The sequence below is a fragment of the Papilio machaon genome, chromosome 8, assembly GCF_912999745.1.
Source record: "Papilio machaon chromosome 8, ilPapMach1.1, whole genome shotgun sequence".
Lineage (NCBI taxonomy): Eukaryota > Metazoa > Arthropoda > Insecta > Lepidoptera > Papilionidae > Papilio > Papilio machaon.
In genome coordinates, this window is record NC_059993.1 from 5,551,629 (window position 1) to 5,566,984 (window position 15,356).

The 15,356-nt window shown below is 32.8% G+C and overlaps 1 protein-coding gene across 3 annotated transcripts; it reads left to right on the forward strand.

Moving 5' to 3' along the window:
* The first annotated feature begins 1,438 nt into the window (after positions 1-1,438).
* LOC106717451 (glycerol-3-phosphate dehydrogenase [NAD(+)], cytoplasmic) lies at positions 1,439-15,258 on the forward strand. 3 transcript variants are annotated; one of them, XM_014511318.2, is made up of 9 exons: positions 1,439-1,669; positions 1,915-2,092; positions 2,614-2,754; positions 3,185-3,292; positions 4,676-4,822; positions 5,032-5,215; positions 9,270-9,423; positions 11,130-11,222; positions 15,036-15,258. In XM_014511318.2, exons 1-9 carry the CDS (start codon positions 1,617-1,619, stop codon positions 15,055-15,057), a joined length of 1,080 nt encoding a protein of 359 aa, XP_014366804.2. In that variant the 5' UTR covers positions 1,439-1,616; the 3' UTR covers positions 15,058-15,258. The 3 variants fall into 3 exon arrangements, with proteins under 3 accessions (XP_014366804.2, XP_014366803.2, XP_014366805.2); XM_014511317.2 differs by lacking the exon at positions 15,036-15,258 and adding an exon at positions 12,505-12,721; XM_014511319.2 differs by lacking the exon at positions 15,036-15,258 and having other exon boundaries at positions 11,130-11,959.
* Positions 15,259-15,356: the final 98 nt, after the last annotated feature.

Below are 15,356 nucleotides of genomic sequence, written 5' to 3' on the forward strand. Positions count from 1 at the left end.
ATATTAAAGCAGGTTTTAATATATCCTGACAGAACCAATCGCGGTAGCAGCGGTTCGTGATTTCCTTGTTTGACTATTCTGCGAGAAAAGAAAACTGTATAACATATCTATGGTCTAGTCGCGCATGTAAATGCCAAACATGACATTCCACTTTGACAATACTTCAACGAGCTAGCAAAAATCACTGACCTCTAAACATGGAAAGGCTAAAAACGTGGTATTTTGTGCCTTTTATAATCTCGCCATTTTGGCGCTGACGGTTGGCTTTGGTAACGGTGGTGAGGATTCGAACTAATAATTGAGATAATCAGGAACTTTGAAAGGCGCGTTTAAGTCAGAAAGAAGCAAAAACTGTCCAAACAATCATCAATCCATACAGAGATCAATGGCAAAAGTATTATCTATGTGCACTAGAAGGAGTTATTTCTTGATCTTCAATCAACTTGTTTTACATTTTTACAGATTTTTGCTGTGTGATTGCGATGTGCGATAAATAAAAGTTGTGAGAACGAAATACTACACCACCCATGGCATGTGTGATGAAGTAATACCCCGTTCACACTAGGCTAGTCGCGCTCGAAATCAGCGCTGACATACAACTGGCATAAAGTCGGCCATTCCTCCCCAACTAGCATTGTGTGGACGGACTTTTTTTTAAAGAGGGGAATGCTTTATGCATACGCCGTGTCCCAGGGGGGACACGGGAGTTATGTGAGATTCTCTCCCCTAACCAGGAGCATACCCACTAAACCACCTCTGTTCCTCCTACTGCGCATAGTGACAGGGTCACGGGTACGCTTTCGCTCTCTTCCGCGGTCCTGTCTGCGCTAGCCGCCGCAGCAGCTTCTCCACTGAGAGTGGGCTACGCCCACCAACCTCCATTGGAGAGGCGCGCCGGAACGAAGGTGTGCCGCGATCCGCTGTTGGGTCCCGCCACCGACCCTACCGGGCCGCAGAGGGGCTGGATAAGCCAGTACCCCCCCTCACGGCCCCACCACATATCCGGCCACGAGGGATGCAGGGTGGCAGGATAAAACTCCGGATCTTCCGCCTTGAGCTGCTTTAACAGTAAAACCGACCCCCCTTATCTCTTTCACTAATCCACTTTCTGACCCTAGGTTTTTTTTATTATTTAACTCGTAATTAATTTCTTTTACTTTATTAAATTGAAGGCTTGCTTAATATTTATTATTATTATTATAATTATTTATTTATTTATTTACAATACAATAATAACCGAAAATAGAACTATGAAGCGTATTCCATTTTTTTTCTCGACGACATTGTCCCTGTAGTATTTACTAAGCCACGCCTCAAACTGGACTGGCGTAATGTGGACGACACTGTCAATGACAGGCCAGCGCGACTGGCCTACTGAGCTGGCCTGGTGTGAACTGGTCATAATTAGCGATGATAACGTCTATTGCAATTGTGCTATGACATGATAACGTAACATCAGTTTGTGTTAACGCGTTCTTGGCTGCGGCTAGTCTTTACTCCTCATACACTTGTTTCAGACTAGATTCGATACTGGTGACGGCTAGTGTGTAGTTTTTGAAAAATACAATATTTTTTGCATTGTTTTTAAATTTCTTTTTTATAACAACAATATAACAATGGCAGAAAAGCAAGTAAAAAATAGAGTGTGTATTATTGGTTCAGGAAATTGGTAAGGTTTCTTTCTTTCTATTTTAATTAGATCATTTTTGTTTACCGTGACCTTAGTACAAAGGATGACATAACTGCACTAGTGTGCGCTCAGATAGTAAAATCTTTTTTTCTGTATGTGTTAATTATATCTTAAAATGAATGATTAAATAAGATCTAAATAAAAAGTGGTACTCAGTATAAATTATTTGATTTTGTTTTTAATGACAAAAAACGTAATTTTAAGTTATCATTTGTTATCTATAGGGGTTCAGCGATTGCTAAAATAGTTGGTCGCAATGCAGCAAGGCTGCCTAACTTCGAGGATAGAGTCACGATGTGGGTGTATGAGGAGATGATTGAAGGGAAAAAGCTGACTGAAATAATCAATGAAACTCATGAGAATGTCAAGTATTTGCCAGGCCATAAACTCCCGCCTAATATTGTGAGTACAATATAACTATTAATCATATAAAATAAAAAATAAAATATTTAACTACATACCACCTTTCTAAGTAATGGCTTATAAGATTACACATTCATTTTTTTTAGTAATCCTATATTAAAATAGGGTTAAAACTTGTTGTATAGGAGATAAAATACAAAGTTGTTATGCTATAACTTCTGGTTTTGAATTTTTGTCCGTAACTGAAACATAACATTTTGATGTCTGCCTGGATTGCACTAAAATCAAATCTTTCTCATTGGAACTTATAAACACTTGAAGAAGTATACTATATTTATAATCTGTTCACTATGATTTTGTTATAACCATTAGAGAATTTTGTTATAAAAATTTACAAGAGTTCATAACTAAGTTTCTTCTTCTTTTTTAATGGCCGAACATAGACCGTTGCTGGATATAGGCCTCACTATAGCCATGTTTCACATCATTCCATGCTACTACAAGTGTTTATGTGATAGTGAACCACTGAAATGGTTTTATGAAATTTCTTTTTTTGAAAGGTTGCCATTCCGGACGTGGTAGATGCAGCTAAAGATGCAGATCTGCTCATATTTGTAGTGCCACACCAGTTTGTAAGGACCATATGTTCAACATTGTTGGGTAAAATTAAACCAACAGCTGCTGCACTTTCTCTTATAAAGGTATTTATTTTTAAATTCATCTAAAGTCATGTTAGTTACACTATTTATAACTCAAGAACGGCTGAATCGATTTGACTGAAAATTGGTGGGCAGGTAGCTTAGAACCAGGAAACGGACATAGGATAATTTTTGGCCTGTTTTCTATTTTTTATTCAGCGCGGACGGAGTCGCGGGTAAAAGCTAGTTTATTATAATTATACAACAATAATTGTTTTGTTTGCAACTGTATATGAATTGGATTATAGCTGATGGTACTTTTTTAATTATTTGGAATGCTTTATAATACATTTTATGATTTTAAGCGATTACATAACATAATATGTAGTCACGAGGGCTGGGGTTGGCAAAACACATAAGTTTGAGATATTAAAGATTGTGTATTGAAGGTATTTTAAATATACAAGTGATAAATCAAACATGTTTTTGGCAGGGCTTCGACATCGCAGAAGGCGGTGGCATTGACCTTATCTCTCACATTATCACAAGATGCCTCAAGATACCTTGTGCGGTATTAATGGGTGCCAACATTGCATCTGAAGTAAGTATTGTTAAATTCTTAACCATAATTATTGATGATTAATGTATTATTTATTAAAACATTTTTTAACACATTTACTACTATTTAATCTCTGCAAGTTTATTTTCTGTAAAAATCCTAGTGGCATTTTAAATGTGTTATGGGTGCTGATAGTCGGAAGAATATTTTTACAATTTCACACTTTCGAAAATTTATTTTTTTGTCAGACATATTTTTTGATTTGTGCATTATTCAGAGCTTCATCATTTGTCAATGAAATCATTATGTGTGAAATTTCAGTACTAAGTTTATTCACGCAAAAAATACATTTTCGCATATGACAAAAATTTCGCTTGGAGCTCTAATTTTCAAAGCCTTGTCTAGTTTACTGAAACAAAAAGCGCCCAGAATAATAAAACTGTAGCGAGTTTTTTTCTTCGTAAGCATTAATTTTGTTCTATTGTTCTTTTAAAAAACAGATGAAGAATTAAGTATGGATATAGAATCTAAAAAAAAAACTAAGAATTGCTCAACAACTAGTGAATGCTCGATGCTTGTACTAAACCTGAGTTCATTCTTGTTCATAGTTGTTGTTTACAAAACACCATTGGGTTGAGTTGTCAGATAAAACGGAGAATACTCTCACATATTACTAAAATAACTATATTAAAACATATTGTTTATTCTTTATCACGTATCAATAGCATGTACTGAGCGACAGAAATAACATACCTAAGGCCTTGAAAGTAAAATCGCATGATAAAACTAACGATGTGAAAACGGCCGCTTTGGTGATTTATTTAGTTTTAAGATTAAAACTAATTTATAAAATCAATAAAACTGCGTCAACTGTACCCTTATGATAGTTTAGGTCTCACACATCAATATCATTCAAGCCGTTATTGTTTTTTGAAGCTAAGGACTAACGTTACAACTATTCATGAATTCACATTGTATTCAATATTGGTATAAAAGTGATATTCATATGAGGAATTCCATTTCAACGGTAACCTTCCGCGAGATTATATCAGGTTGTTTGTTGTGACTGTATCCCATATAAGCAGATTAACCTTCACAATCCATTGTAATGTTGAACTATATCTAAGCTATCGATATACGAGATTAAATAACAAAGTTGACATATATATTTAAAACATTAACTGAGTCAAAGCTTAGCTTTCGAACCTATAAAAATGTGTATACCACTTTCGTTGGATTAAAACACTCAGATTTTTTACCTATAATTTTCTCTACATAGGCTTTTATTATGAGCGTAGGTAATTTTTCGTTTATCACAGTTGTAAAAAACACGTTTCCGCACTAGAACTTAAAGGAAAAAATAAGAAGGTTTCAAGAAGACTGATGTTTTTTTTTAAAATAACACACAGAAAATATTCTTGTTAGGTAGCGGAAGAGAAGTTCTGTGAGACGACTATCGGGTGTCGCGATGTAATGTTAGCGCCAATGATGCGGGACATCATACAGACGGAGTACTTCCGAGTGGTCGTGGTTGATGACGAGGACGCGGTTGAAATATGCGGCGCTCTTAAGGTTTGTCATAATTTAAGTTTAACACGTTCACTGCTGTTACGGTTGTATGAAAATAAATTCGCCAAGTGAGTTCTAAGACTAGAATGTCTTACGTAGTCATATATCTGTGCAAAAATGCCAGAACTTTTTAAGTGGCAAACGAAAAATCCTCCTGATATCGCTAAAATAGTGACCGCTACCAGACATTTTCATTTTCTCAAAATGCTTAGAACATAGTAGCGGTGGGCGCTGGATTTGTGGACGGTCTGGGCTTTGGAGACAACACGAAGGCGGCCGTCATCCGTCTCGGCCTGATGGAGATGATTAAATTCGTGGATGTGTTCTACCCGGGCAGCAAGCTGAGCACGTTCTTTGAATCTTGTGGCGTCGCAGACCTCATCACTACGTGTTATGGTAAGTTTTTATACCAGGTATAGTCGGCAAACTTTAAGTTATCTCGCAATTACGAACTCACCACAAAGTACAATTTTAGGAAACGGCCCTCCGTTAAGGGATACGCGATCAGATACCCTCATCCACATTTTCCTCCCAACAGTGAGCTCAACTGGTATCCATCTGTGAAGATATGCGCTTGCAGCTAAGCACGATAGATACGATTCGTGATTTAAAGTTTAAAATTGGACAAGGTTTCTATTCTATTATTATTAAAAGAAACATAATTTTGTGAGGCTAATAAAATCAGTTATATTTAAAGTTTTAATAGTGAGTTGTCAGTGAGCTCGAGAAACATTTATCAAGGCTGTATGAATGTGAATGGATGGGAAGTACTATTTCTTTCTTTTGTATTGGCCTTCTTAATTTAGTTCATAACAAAGCCGCTCACTTAATGAAGTGCGTTTGCGAAGAAATTGACAATATTTCATTTTATCGACTAACCGTTGGTTTCTGAGACCAAATTCTCTATATAAAACATATCGTCATCCCTGTCATTATCTTTCACAAAACAGAGATAACTACATATTTTAAACGGGGGTTTTAGTCTCAGAAACCCACGATAAGATAAATAATAGGTATTGAAATAGTATAATATTTAGGAATTTTTTAAATTGTCATATTTCTGTTAATTAGTTTTTGTCTTTGATTTTACATTCAAAGGAGTTTACCTCCATTTTTTCTTAAATATATGACTAAAAACCACAAATTCAATCATTTAGTCAATTATCAACTATGTTGCTAAGTGATAGTTTTTTAATACCGGCTTAGATAGCGCGGTGCTGATAAAACGTATTGATTTTTCTCGTACTCTTGAGTAATCATGCCATTGATATTGCGACACTGTTGTTTTTTGAACTGTTATAAAATTATCTGTGACTTATCTTGTAGACTGTTTACTTTAAAGGTAGCGGTATTATTGTCAGATATAAAAACTTAGTCCGCCTTATTATAAAATGTGGTCTAACAATAAAACCTGGTTTAAACCTACATTCGAAGTGGTTTATTTAAAATTCATATTACAAAACTTAGTTTAACGTTAAACCTGGACTATCTATGGTAACAACTTTAAACCATTGCGTTCCCAGGTTTAACTATTTAGACCACAGATTTAGACTTATGTCAAAAGTGTAAAATTTAAGGTTATTCATTTGAATTTGCTATCCGCTTAGTTACGAGTTTTGTGCCTTATCGGATTTTTGTTAAAAATCTGATTTGGTTAGTTTAATGGACATGGAAGACATTGAAGATATTGAAACATCTCCAATATTAGAAATGTCACGTCAACCTAATAAACGTTGAGTTCGTTTGGATCCTTTTGTAGAATTGTCGAATGAAGATTTAAGACAAAAGTACCGATTTACTAAACGTTTTGTGGAAAAAATAGTGGATCGAAAAAGTAACGCACGATTGTGCGACTAATTGACGCAGTATTTTCTAAAATATTAAAAATTAAATATTTTATTTTTTATAGTTTATTTTATTAAATACATTTAAACCAGAGTTGTTGAGATTTTTTGTAATAAGGCGGAGTAAGTTTAACCGTGTTTACCACTGCCGTTCGAATATAAAACCATTAATAAGATTTATAAATGCAATGTCCATAATATGGACCGTCTTATCTTTGTTAGTTGTAAGGGCTCAATTTCCGCAACTCCACGACTGGCGCGTATTTTGCGTGTGAGCAGGATCTGGATTCACTCCAGCCAACCCAACTCTCCAGTTCAGTCTTATCTTTAGGAAAAGAAAAGGAAAAGATTAGTATTCAAGATTTTATACATCTAGCTAGAGAGTATATTATATTCACTGAGTATTGCAGTTAATTAGTAACAATGTAGAAACAAAGTTATACTAGTCATGCATACTGATAAATTTGAACTTTGTATTCATGACTGTGATTCATATTCATGTAACAAAGTCCATCGATACTCATGTTACGAAATCGCCATATAGCATAAAAAACAAACACAACTCACCCCTGTAACCCAGAGGGGTAGGTAGAGATTACGGACCTCCATTTGATGTGTTCAAATGAACCTCCGCAATCTACTTTTCGCCGTTTCGGGAGACACATGACGTTGCGGAAACCTCAAGGGTTTTTTTATACTAAATTTACAATTTATAAAATTATACTAAATATAATCGAACCTGGACGGGTTCTTGTCCAAGCGAGAGTCGAAGGGACCGCGATATTTTTCTCCCTTATAAGTTTATCTTACTCAAGTTTCTTGGACCGGACAATGACTCGCTTATAGAGATTTATTCGGTTTGACTGTAGTTCTGACTTTTTACTTTCTCTTCTTGTTTTCTTTTGTCCATATGTTAAATAAATTACATAGTATGGGTTTAGTCATATGGGATGGAGCTCTACTAGCTTCTTCGTTTCGTGTTGAAGTGTACTTATATATCTTAACTGTCAAAGCGAGGGCAGTTCGGAGAAAAAGGCTATGACCCAAATGTCCGCAGTATGACTTTATTGTTGTTTATAATTTATCGATCAAAGGTCGTGGTATGAGTGCACGGATTGTTTGTCTGTTCTTTATTTTAATGATCTATTGTTCTTACTTTTATGTAAACAAGTCGTGAAAACACAGAATCACGATAATTAATTAAACAATATAGTCTTACTAGCTTTTACCCGCGACTCCGTCCGCGCGGAATAAAAAATAGAAAACGGGGTAAAAATTATCCTATGTCCGTTTCCTGGTTCTAAGCTACCTGCCCACCAATTTTCAGTCAAATCAGTTCGACTGATCTTGAGTTATAAATAGTGTAACTAACACGACTTTCTTTTATATATATATATATATAGATTTGTCTATATTTTTGTTGGATATTTTTTAATTATGTTTAATTTCAATTTGTTTTATAAAAATATGCGGCCAATGTTATTTGCAAAAATGAGCACTTCATAGACAGCTTTTATGGATGACAATAAAAATATTTTGGTTTTATCAGTTACGTTGTTATTCAATTATGATGTGATTCATGACGCGTGATTATATTAATCATAGGCCTACATGCAATAAAATTTATGCTGTTTCGAAGACATGCATACATTATTACATTAAAATAAAATAATTAGGCCCATAACATATTAAGTATGTATAAAGAAAATTTGATTTCACAATTATTCAATTGCGTGCAATAATCAAAACAAAACTGTAAACATTGTGAGATAGTAACGAGTTCTCTTCTCTCGCCTTGAAAAAAATAATATTGACATGCTTGTTCTTTATGTGTTTAAAAAAATCATTGAAAAAATTGAAATTTTTATGAATTCCTTCCTGAGCGGTTAAGTCAGCTGGATAAAAATTAAATTATCTGTTTTAAATAATCTATTTTATAGTTCCTTTAATTCTAGCAAATACTTTTATCTCTAGATGACTTTGCAGAACATCAAGTCACAATCGAGTATAGATTTTTATGTTTTCACACTGACTTAGCTAATTTCAGTGTACCTAGTTGTACGGCAACTTGTTTCACTTGTACGTTTAATCGTTGATGTACAACCGTCAACTATTCCGTGCAATGTCCTATTTAGTACTCGGGTCGTTCTTATCGTCGTAAAGCTTCAAATTTATTTATTAATGTTTGCTTTGCAAGATAACTAAATACTCAATAAATATAAGTTACGACATTCGTGTAATTTCACTACACTTTTATCGTATTTTTGGCTTTGTTTGATGACGTTTTATATCAAATTTTAGGAATATTATTGTCGCTTTGATTACAGTAACATTACTGTTTGTTAAATTACATAACGTTACGTACCTTTATCTATAGTACTAGATGTAATAACGTATCAATATTATAAATGAGTAAGTTTAGATGGATGGATGAACGGATGTTTGTTAGAAGGTATCTCCGGAACAACGGATCTTGATGTAATTTGGTATAGATGCAGATCACAGTCTGGAAAAAGAAAAAAATAGTTTTTTTTTAAATCCGCGCGGACGGATTCGCGGGCAACAGATATTATTTTATATAATGTCGATTTTATCATTTATTACAGGCGGCAGAAATAGGAGAGTGGCGGAGGCGTTTGTGAAGACGGGCCGATCTATCAAAGAACTGGAAGATGAAATGCTGAACGGACAGAAGCTGCAAGGACCCATCACCGCGGAGGAAGTCAATCATATGCTCGCCAACAAGAATATGGAAAACAAGTGAGCATCTGCTAACACGTTCAATGCCACCGATTATTCGACCGATCGGTGAAAATCGTTATGGCACTCAGCGTGTTAATTCGCTGTTTAATTGAAGTTTTAGTTATTTTTTTTATCTTTAGTTAAAGATCTGTTGACAACGCTTTTAGGTTTTTTGACGTCTTTTTGTTTAACGAAAAATAACACTGACTGATACTGTTTGCCAGTAATGAGTGAAATATTATAACCCAACCCTTTAAATGCCATGTTGTTTGTAATTGTTCGTTCTTGCGTAATACCAGTCCCTGTCAATCACATCGACGGTTTGCTAGTGAAATATTGCTGCCAGTGCTCTATTCAAATTTCAAGCTCGACATATTTTCAAACGAGATATACCGCCAACGTTTTCAAGCCAGAATATTTTTTTGGCATTTCCCATAGTAAATCACGTGAGAAGTGACGTAAGACTCGTGAGGAATCCATTGAAAGCACGAGGACGTGTTTCAATGTTATTTTTATCAGGCACCTTAGACTACTGTGTGTTTATTACTATATTATATTTTTTATTAAAAAGATTGTCAAATTGACTAAATTAGCGTACATTTAAGAAAATCAAGTCAAGAAAATATTATATCAAATTAAAAAAATAAACAATGACATTAACCGTATCGTCGTTGACCTCATAAGAATAAATATTTTAATTACATGTTATTTAATGAACAAACATTCCATAAAAACATTGTCATATGACTTCTGATTATAACGTTCATCCGACATCTTTAGAGCAGTCGTAGTTTGATCTCTTCAGATGAATAAATAAGGGAACATTTAATTGTATAGAGTAACAGTCATTTTCATCGTACAAAACTGACTACGACGACTTACGACTTATTAGTGGTTTATAACCAAACAAATAGCGTTGACGTTTTTATTGGATTTTTCGAAGAATTTCTTGGTCAAATCTATGGCATTTTATTACGATTTGGGACGTTAACACAAAATAATATTACTGACTATTTTAAAAAGACACTAATGAAATTGGAGAGTCTGTCCATAATATCGAAAAAAAAATCATATTCAGTGCACATGATATATTTGCGTTGCTCATAACAATTTTTTTTTTTTAATTTCTCTCTGTTTGTCCGTAAACCCTCGTGTGTTCCGGGCACTTTCCGAACGGTTGGGCAAAATTTAACAGCAAGATAGTTGATGCATGCGGGCATATTATAGGCTTCGTTTTTTTTCTGCGCTGACCAAGTCGCGGGCGGGTTGGTGTGGAATTATTTTATACATTACAGTCTAGTTTAAGACGTACAGCTGTCGTTGAAGTGTAATATAAGCCACGTGACACATTGTTAACCTCGCAGATAATGCGGTCCACACGTCGCGTAATAATGTGGATTGAAATAGTTTGACTTGGCGGACATCCATGTTCAATTAGAGGTCAATGTTAATGTTAATTGGCTGGTTTTCACACTTTACAGTTCACGTAACAAATACCATAGCCAAAATGATAAATATTTTAGCATTAATCGCCATGATCTTTAAAAGAACATGTGATATTACATCAGACTATTAACTACCAGATTAACAATGAGGTACTCTTTTTAATATTGTCAAGTTGTAAATAAACGAGGTTTGCCTTATATTAAGCTAGTGGCAAACATTAGCAAACAGGAACCGTTATTTTTCTTGTATTTTTTTATTAAAAAGAAATTCTTTTCCAGATTTCCACTTTTCACCGCTGTATTCCGCATCTGCAGAGGAGAACTCAAACCCAGCGACTTTATCAACTGCATCCGCAGCCATCCGGAGCACATGTAAGACCAACACTAACCGCTTCCTTCTGCATAGCTTCTAGAATAATCTAGAGCGTATAACGTAGAATAGCATTCAATAACTTATGTAAATAACATTGTTTATTTATGTACACTATATTTATGTATATTTTACAGGGTGCTAGTACTTAGATAACGGTTCTCACTGTAAGGTTGGATAGTTGGTTGATTTGAGATGAGATTATATTAGCATTCTATTGTACTTAGCTACATTAAATCGATTGACGCTTTTTTGAACGTCGTTAAAAAAGTTTGTGGGTTAGTCCTGTTGGTCGTACTATAAGTTCTCACTACCGAAATGTGCCCATAAAACATGTTTTATGTGAATGTTTTGATAATGTGAATTCACAGGTACAGTCTTAAAGCATGTATTTATAGTAGAGTTGTATAAATTACTGACACCTGTTGTTCTAATAAAGTTTATTATGTTGTTGCTAATATTGAATAGGGGTCTTATCTATATCGATGTATTAATCTGTCAAATAAGCTGACATTTTCATCCAGTGGGGGTCGTTATCTGTTTTCGACGGGCGGGATACATTATAAATGAACGTTTTGAAGTGGTCCTTTATCAGATAGGGAAAATATTGATGTTGTTAATTGTATTTTTGAGTAACAAAAGGTTAAATAATATTCCAGTACAAATGTTTGTATCCTGTAGCCTCAATGCACATTTTCTTCTCTATTTATCTATTTGCACCTTTCTTTAGTCGTTAGCTCTATATATATTGATTAAAAACTTTAAAAATAACAACCTCCTTTCATTCTTACTGCTAATCCTATGTTTCTAACAGTGACAATTTAATCTTTTTATCATTTTAAATAGACTTACTTATTTGTATATATTGCATGTTGGGTGTTTTTTGTTTATATGTGCTTTTTACGTTTTCAGATTCGCCCCCAAGAATATTAGTATCTATTAAAATACTCTATACACAAGATCGTATAATTTTTATATTTTTTTAAACCGCTTTTATATTTACGCGCGGTAAATGTTGCTACATTTATGATTTACTTTTACACATTTTTTAATCTATGAAAATATTTGCCGCGACGTAAAATTTAATCTGCATGTTTTATATCATTTTATTTCATTATTTTATATTCATGTATTAATAAAACATACTCAAAGGACTATTGTTTATAATTTATTTTTTGTATCGCTTGTTTTTATTATGTGCTAAAAAAATGCTTTCCATCAATGCGTTAACATTGCTTAATTAAAAAAAAAATCGTTTTGTAACGTGTTAAACTAATATTCTAGGAAACCGCTGACGCCCAAATGTTCTCTGTGAAAGGAATGAAGACTCATACGATTTGTTTCACGCAAACATCTCCTGCACGCCTACATTTTTATCAAGCATTTTCAATCAGTCATTCTTAACATCCTGCATTGATAACAAAAAGTGTTGTCTTAAATCACAGCACAATCTTGAATCATAATTGGTCAGATTTATAATCTTTCCTTAGTATATATTAGTTTTTAAATGATATTTTTGTGCAGTTCAACAGTTCATTTAATGCATGTATGTGTTGTGTTTCTCTAGATCTTCTTTTTAATTTAGCTGTTTATATCATCGATGTATATTTTTACTCTCAATATTTTTTTTATGTTTCTTGTTCCTGGAAAACCGAACATCATTTTTGCATACATTTTTCATTAATCAAAGATTTTGAATATTACAGCTTTAATTTAATTTTTGTCTTGACAGTTGCATATTTTTTTATAATTCTTGTATAAACTTTTTAACACTTCTTGTATAAACAAAAATAACATCTACCATTTTTTTGTTAAGAACTTCTAAAGTAATATTATGAATAAACTTTGTTTTTATTTTCATAATTACATTATAGTTATAATTTGGCGGCTATTTTTAATCTTATTTGTTTTCTACTGTTTTAATTTTTTTAATCGGGCAACATTATAGTAGACGGTTTTATTGTGGTGAATTTCATATTTTTTAACTTCAACAAGTTTTTACGTTTTTTGCCCAAGGAATATGTCAATTTTATGATAATTTTAGGTGTAAGTAATCAATGACATTAAACTTAGGAAACCAACATGAAATACATTTGAAAATACTTACATTTCTCGTTTTTTTCGTGACACCAACATATTGCATGTCTTCATGCATATGATTATAAAATTTTACCATCGGTTTGTATTCCTTATAGAGTTCCCTACTTAATCATCATTCTAGTCAAAAAAAAAATTTAAAATTAACATTGTAATAGTGTGGGTATTTGAAAATTTTGTAAATAAATTATTTTTATATTACTTGCCATATCAAACATTTGCAAGTTGAATCATGTCATAAACATTTCATTGGACATTAATTCAATATCCATATATGAAAAACAGAAGCCTATATTTTTGATAAATGCTTAGCTTTTGTTGAACTTTTTCAGAGTACGGATTGTTAGAAAATCACATTGCTGTATTTGCTAAATGTGAAAATAAGGTAAGAACCAAATTTAGAGGCTTCTGTTTTTGTATTAGTACTTGTATTGTCGTATCATTGTAATGCATTCACTGGATTATATCAAATTTTTTAATAATTAAACCATGTCTATTATTTGGAATACCAAAGTCTCATAATGGTTAATATTGTACACATTTTCTTAATGCAATTATTGTTAAATCTTGACACCATTATTTCGACGCCCCCACCGAATAATCCCGTAATAGGAAAAATCAAATTTTTCAGGAGAAGCAAAATACCATATTTCTTTAATAACTTCATCAATAATTAATGTACAAAAATCTTTTAGATACCAAAACAAAACTAATTTTTATAGCTACATTATATTTAATTTTCATTCATATATTCCGAGCGTATTCTGTGCTATGAAGGAAAAATTATAATACCGGAATAAAAAAAAGTTAAAAAAAAAATCCCAACGTGTAATAGGACCTTTAGATGCCGAATTCGACGGAAAAGCAAAAACCCGGTAAGAGTGCATTACGGGATTATTCGTTGGGGGCGTCGATATATTAATTTTTTTTTAAACATAAAAATTTGTTTCTGTGTTTATTATTTGGTTGAATCACACTTTTTAACAAAAGCCTGTTATGACTTTAGGGAATAGAAAATTAAATTACATTGTAAACGTAAGTTGATGACATATTATTAACTTTTTATGTTTTGTATACAAATCATAAACATTTTTCAATATTTCGTGATCATATAATGCCAACAAGATTGTGTGTCCGAATGTCGTAGTGGATAGTTCACAATGTGATTAACATAAAAGGTAAGTATCCTTTTTTAGAATATTAGATCATTGCCATTTAAAATTAAATGCGTTTCTTAGCATGTTTTTTTTTTTAACTCTATGTTAAGTGTTTGATAGATTTCAAACAAGTTTGAATAAGGACTAAACTTTGTATCCTTTCATAGATGTTCATTTATTCATAATTAATTTTATGTTCTAAAATTGATGTTTTAAAAATTAAAAAAGAAAATTGTACTTGTAACAAGTGCTGTAATTAACAAATAATATTAATTAAATGTTACAAAGCGCTATAATAATTTTGGATATTTTCGAACCTTCAACTCTCTTTGCAACAAGTAAGGTGTTAGGTGAATTAGAAAAATTAGTATGATAAATATTAAAAAATAATTTGTCGGAAAAACAAGATAATACCAGTGGATTCAAATCCTTTTTCCCCCATTAATATAGTTGATATAGTCCGTCAAACTGAAATTGTTGTCAGTGTTCGTAAATCGATGTTCTGGTATGTTATCAAATTTAAGAGTATGGTATGTTAATCCATTTTGATTTCTCTTTCAGGGTAAAAGCCGGTGAGCAGTAAACCCAACAACTTAATAAACTTTTAAAACTTCCGACAGTTAGTACAAACTTTACTTGAAATTAATACAGTATTGAAAAGTAGATGAATGTCAAATTTGGTTAAAAATAGTTAAAATAGTTTGGTTTATGTAAATAGGTACGATTCTAACTTTATATTGTATGTAAAGTTTTATCCGTTTGAAGAATTGCCAAAGGAGTGAAAGCTAGTTTATTGCAAATAAGTTTTGATTATAGATTAGAAGTTAAAAGAATTAAAAGGTAGGCCATGTTAATAATAGGTTAATAATAGACCAGAAAAAT